General features: G+C 42.1%; 1 protein-coding gene across 1 annotated transcript in view; it reads right to left on the reverse strand.

Moving 5' to 3' along the window:
• Positions 1-1,330: 1,330 nt before the first annotated feature.
• The window catches only part of LOC123249716 (anterior gradient protein 2 homolog), a 6,571-nt gene continuing 3,437 nt past the window's right edge, over positions 1,331-4,464 (reverse strand). The window contains exons 6-7 of the mRNA XM_044678850.1: positions 3,014-3,097; positions 1,331-1,380 (exon numbers count right to left, since the gene is read on the reverse strand). Of these exons, the coding sequence (XP_044534785.1) occupies positions 1,331-1,380; positions 3,014-3,097 (134 nt within the window). The remainder of the gene's footprint in view (positions 1,381-3,013; positions 3,098-4,464) is intronic.

Consider the following 4,464-nt stretch of genomic DNA (forward strand, 5'->3'; position numbering starts at 1 on the left):
GAAAATATAGTTGGGCCATTTCTGCATTCCTAAACTTTTTCTGTGTTGTCTGCGGACCTTCATGTGCCATCTGCAGCTTCCACTAAACTCTCCCCTCCAAATTCCCATTGAATTTCTTATGCCGTCCCATGATATATTGTAATCCCAATGGGGACAGTCATGATGTGGAAGGGACACCTGTATCTCTGCTATAGTCCAACTGGGGCATAGGACAGAGGGACCACCATCTCCTTATTCCTAGGCAAAATACCTTAATGGGTTCATTTGCAGCAGGTTGGTGCAATAAATAGCACAAGGAAAACTGGAGTTCAAATCCTGCTGAAAGCAGCTGTGGGATCTGGGCAAATCATTTGACTTCTATAAACCTCAGTTTCCTCATGTTAAATGGAGATAACAGTAACCTATACCTCCTGGTGTTGGAGTGAGGACCATATGAGCTAACATAGTTAAAGCACCTGGGCAACCTGAGGGAGTCATAGGAATTCTAGCAATTGTTATTCATGCATCCTTTCTGGACACTCCATCATCCTTTTGACTCAACAGTCCCATTTGTCCAATTCCTCCATATTCAGAGGTATAATACTGGTGACTGATGAGAGTGGAGGCCCAGCCCTCATAGACAAGGTCACCTAGTCTGGCTTATAGTTGGTCAAGATGATCATTTTGTCAGTCTTCGGGACCCATATCGCTTCAGTTGGTCATGTTGTATTCTTGACATAATCCATGTTTAATCTGGCAGAGTACCATGTGCCCCGTATGCCACTGTCAATGTGTGTATATATATATTTTTTTCTCTCTCTCTCAAAATACCTATATATGTAATTTCATTAGTGTGGGGACTTTCACACTGCCTATCACAAGTAGAATAGAACTTGTAAGTGTGCAGAATTTCCCAGGACCCTCCAGTGCAGAAGTTATTCAGGGCTTGAGAATCTCTTAGTCTAGGATGCTTTTGATTTTGAAGCAGTTCCTCTCATTCTCAGATGCACATTAAATGGTGTCTGATTATGGGTGTAACCCTCTACCCATATTACGTGAGAAATCAGCCTTTCGAAAATGACACCTTGAACACTCAAAAAAAAAAGATTTATTTAAAAAAATAATTATGGCTTCCTGCTGTAGAATGTTCTTTCTTTCTATCTTTTTTTTTTTTTAAAACGAATGCATTTAATACCAAGTACAAAACTGCTGGAGCAACATTAAGCCATAATCTGAAATCTGTACATAGATCAGTGTTTCTGTGTTTCTCAACAGGAATCTGCTGGATCTCTTCCATACTCCACAATTTTTAAAGCTGACCAGAGAGAGAACAGAAGTGCAGATCTTTTCTTTACAATTCTGTCTTTAGTAACTTCAGGGCTTTCTTCATGTTGTCAAGCACTAAGAGAAAAAGAAACACACGGATGAAGTAGGAGGGCAGTGGTACTATAGTCAATAAGATGATGCAGATGTGATCAGGAAAATATGGAAACATGGTGGACTTCTGTGTCGCCTACTGGGCTCGTGGGGAAAATATTGGGTAAAATCAGAGAAGGGTTGTGTCGCCAAAAATCAGTTGGAGTTGGTGATTGTTCTCTCAGGCTCTTGAATAACAAAACTTCTTTTCCTTAGCAGAAAATGTTGGGGGTCAATCTAGAATTTATCTTTCAGCCACATCTTTCTGATGTTGCCAAAAGGACCAAAATCAGACCTGTCAAAATGGGGAATGGGCATCATAGAAAGAAGAGGAACTTGTTAATGTGGCTCTAAAGAATATTCCCTGATTCATTCACCTGAGGACAGACCCCATTATCATTCTGCAGCCATTTCAGAGGACACCCTGGTAGACTGACTTGGAGCCCCACAAGTGCTCATTGATGTCACCTTTCCCATGGGGCATGAAATTAGCCTGTATGCCACTTGGAACAAATCAGACTCATTGCTCCAAATCTGCGTGCTTGGATATTGGGATTTTTCTCAATGGAGTATTCACCTTGGTGTCAGTTCATATAAAAACTTATAAAATATGATCAGACTCAGTTTCTAAGTAGAAGGAATTACATTGGCAATGGGGGGGGGTCTCCCCAAAGTCACATGATAGCATAATGCTTCCTCATATATAAATGTAGAGACAGAAAAGGTTTTGCACTGATCAGGATTATAGAAGAAAAACCAGAATAGGTGTTGGAAGATAAATGCTCTAAGAAGGCAGGAAGGCTGGGGAGGAGTTTAATCTTTTGCTCTTCTTGAAGCCATTAATGTGTCAGATAGAGGAAGTGGGGGTGGTTCTAGGGAGCAAGTAGGACTTCTTAGCCTCCTACTTCCACATAGCTCCTGTTTTTTTTTAATTTTAGTTAAAATTTTTAAGGTAGAGACCCCCCAAAATCTTTGAGAAGACAGACGTTACTTATGCAAAGTTAAACGGGAATGATGGATTTTCTAACTCTAAGTCAGGCAGGCCTCTGGAGCCATGGCCTTCAAATTAGCACCAGATACAGGTAGGTAAAATAAAAAAGCCTTCAGACACCCTGGCTGCCTTTGCTTGACTTCTGGTCTCATTTTTGTTGTTGTTGTGTCATTTTTCAGCCCTATCTAATGTTTTTGTGACCTTATTTGGGGCTTTCTGGACAAAGATACTGCAAGAGTTTGCCATTTCCTTCTCCAGCCCATCTTACAGATGAGGAAACTGATGCAAACAGGGTTAAGTGGCTTGGGCAGGCTCATACATCTAGTAGATATTTGAGGCTGGAGTGGAACTCGGACTTCGTCTTCCAGGTCCAGCCCTCTTTCCACTGTACCACCTAGCTGCCCTTAGTCACTCATTGCCTTAACGTTAAAAGAACAGCCTCTCCTTGTCCCTGAGAGTATTTTGGAAACATCTATATGAAGACTGCCAGAATGGAGGAGAACAGAGAATATTTTGGATCCTGTGACTCCTCGAAGGGCCCTTTCTATCACCCGACGATGCTTTCTGATTCTCCTGCCCCCCTTGCAATACCACCCCGTTTCTTCCCTCCTCTGGGGTGATACGTACACAATGGAGCATCAGTAGGTTCATAAGCGTAGAGCCGGTTGGAGTATCTGCCTGTAATATCTGCTCTCACCGTCAAGGATGGATCTGCAGAGGAGAACGAAAGCTCCTTTTAGTTTCCAAGTAGACCTTATTGTGGGAAGAAGCCTAAACAGCCATTTCCTGTGAAAAGGAACATGACTGGGTGGGTCATCCTGACTGCAACAGTGCTTTCATGGAGTCTCGCACTATTCCTCTGGAAGGCAGGAGCCAGGACAAGCCCAGAAGAGTTAACTGGTCAGTGCATGATGTTACAAAGGGACGTGTGGCACAGGTCCTGGAGGATTAGTGGGTCTGCAGCCCTCAGAAAAGCCCGGTGACTCCTTATTCAGGTGGAGAGGCAGAGGAAGGGGTGGACAGAATTCTTCTGGGCAGGCAGAGTTGTGGATTCTCAGAGCTGGAAGAAACCCCAGACCCCTGTTGGTTTAATTCTATCTGCTCAAGAATCTACTTTCCAACCACTCAGCAAGTGGTCATCCGGCTTCGTAAATCTGTGAGCATTCATTAAGCAATTATGATGTAATGGTTCGTATTTATAGAGGGTGCTTTAAGGTTTATGAAGCCTTTTCTATTTGCTCCTACATTTAATTGTCACCATCTCCCTGGGAAGCACTTGCTATTATTATCCCCATGTCACAGATGTAGAAACTAAAGCCAATGGAAGTTAAGGGACTTGCCCAGGGTCTCATAGCTAGTAACTAGCTAAAACAGGATTTACACTTAGGCTCTCCTACCCTGTATCTACTGAGCCACACAGCTGCTTGGTGCTTGAAGACTTGTGTGGAGGTGGGAATGGGGAGGGGGAGGTGGTGAGTAGCCACGACCTCTCAAGGTGGCCCATCCTACTTTTGGGACAGGTTCAATTAATAGAAAGTTTGGTGCAAAGCAGTCTAAATCTGCTTCTGAAGAATAACGTGTGTACACCCACGTCTGAGAAAGCACCAATAAATAGAAACAAACAAGGCATAGTTTTATGTTATGGGATGGAGCTTTCTCTAATGGGGGAGAGGAGGGAGGGATGGAGATACCTGGGAATTTTAATGTAATTAAAATTATATTTTAATAATGATAATATTATGTGTATTATTATTTATTATATACTTACATATAATAAATAAATATATTTATTTGTTATGTGTTATATATTATATTATGATATATTATATATAATAAATTTATTTATTATATATCATATCATATATAATAATAAACAAATACATTTGAAAAACCACAACTCCTGCCATGTGTTTGGCTTTACAGAGAACATGTTTATCTTTTCTCCCGGGTCTGCCCCAGCTCCTCCAACTGATCCTCCTTTGACAAGAGCCCAAACCTGCCTTAAATCAGTCTGGCCGCCCTCCTAGTCACAGACTCTCAGAGGTAGCTGAGCCTCCCAGGGCAGCCTGGCCAAGCTG

This window comes from Gracilinanus agilis, chromosome 5, assembly GCF_016433145.1.
Source record: "Gracilinanus agilis isolate LMUSP501 chromosome 5, AgileGrace, whole genome shotgun sequence".
Taxonomy (NCBI): Eukaryota; Metazoa; Chordata; class Mammalia; order Didelphimorphia; family Didelphidae; genus Gracilinanus; species Gracilinanus agilis.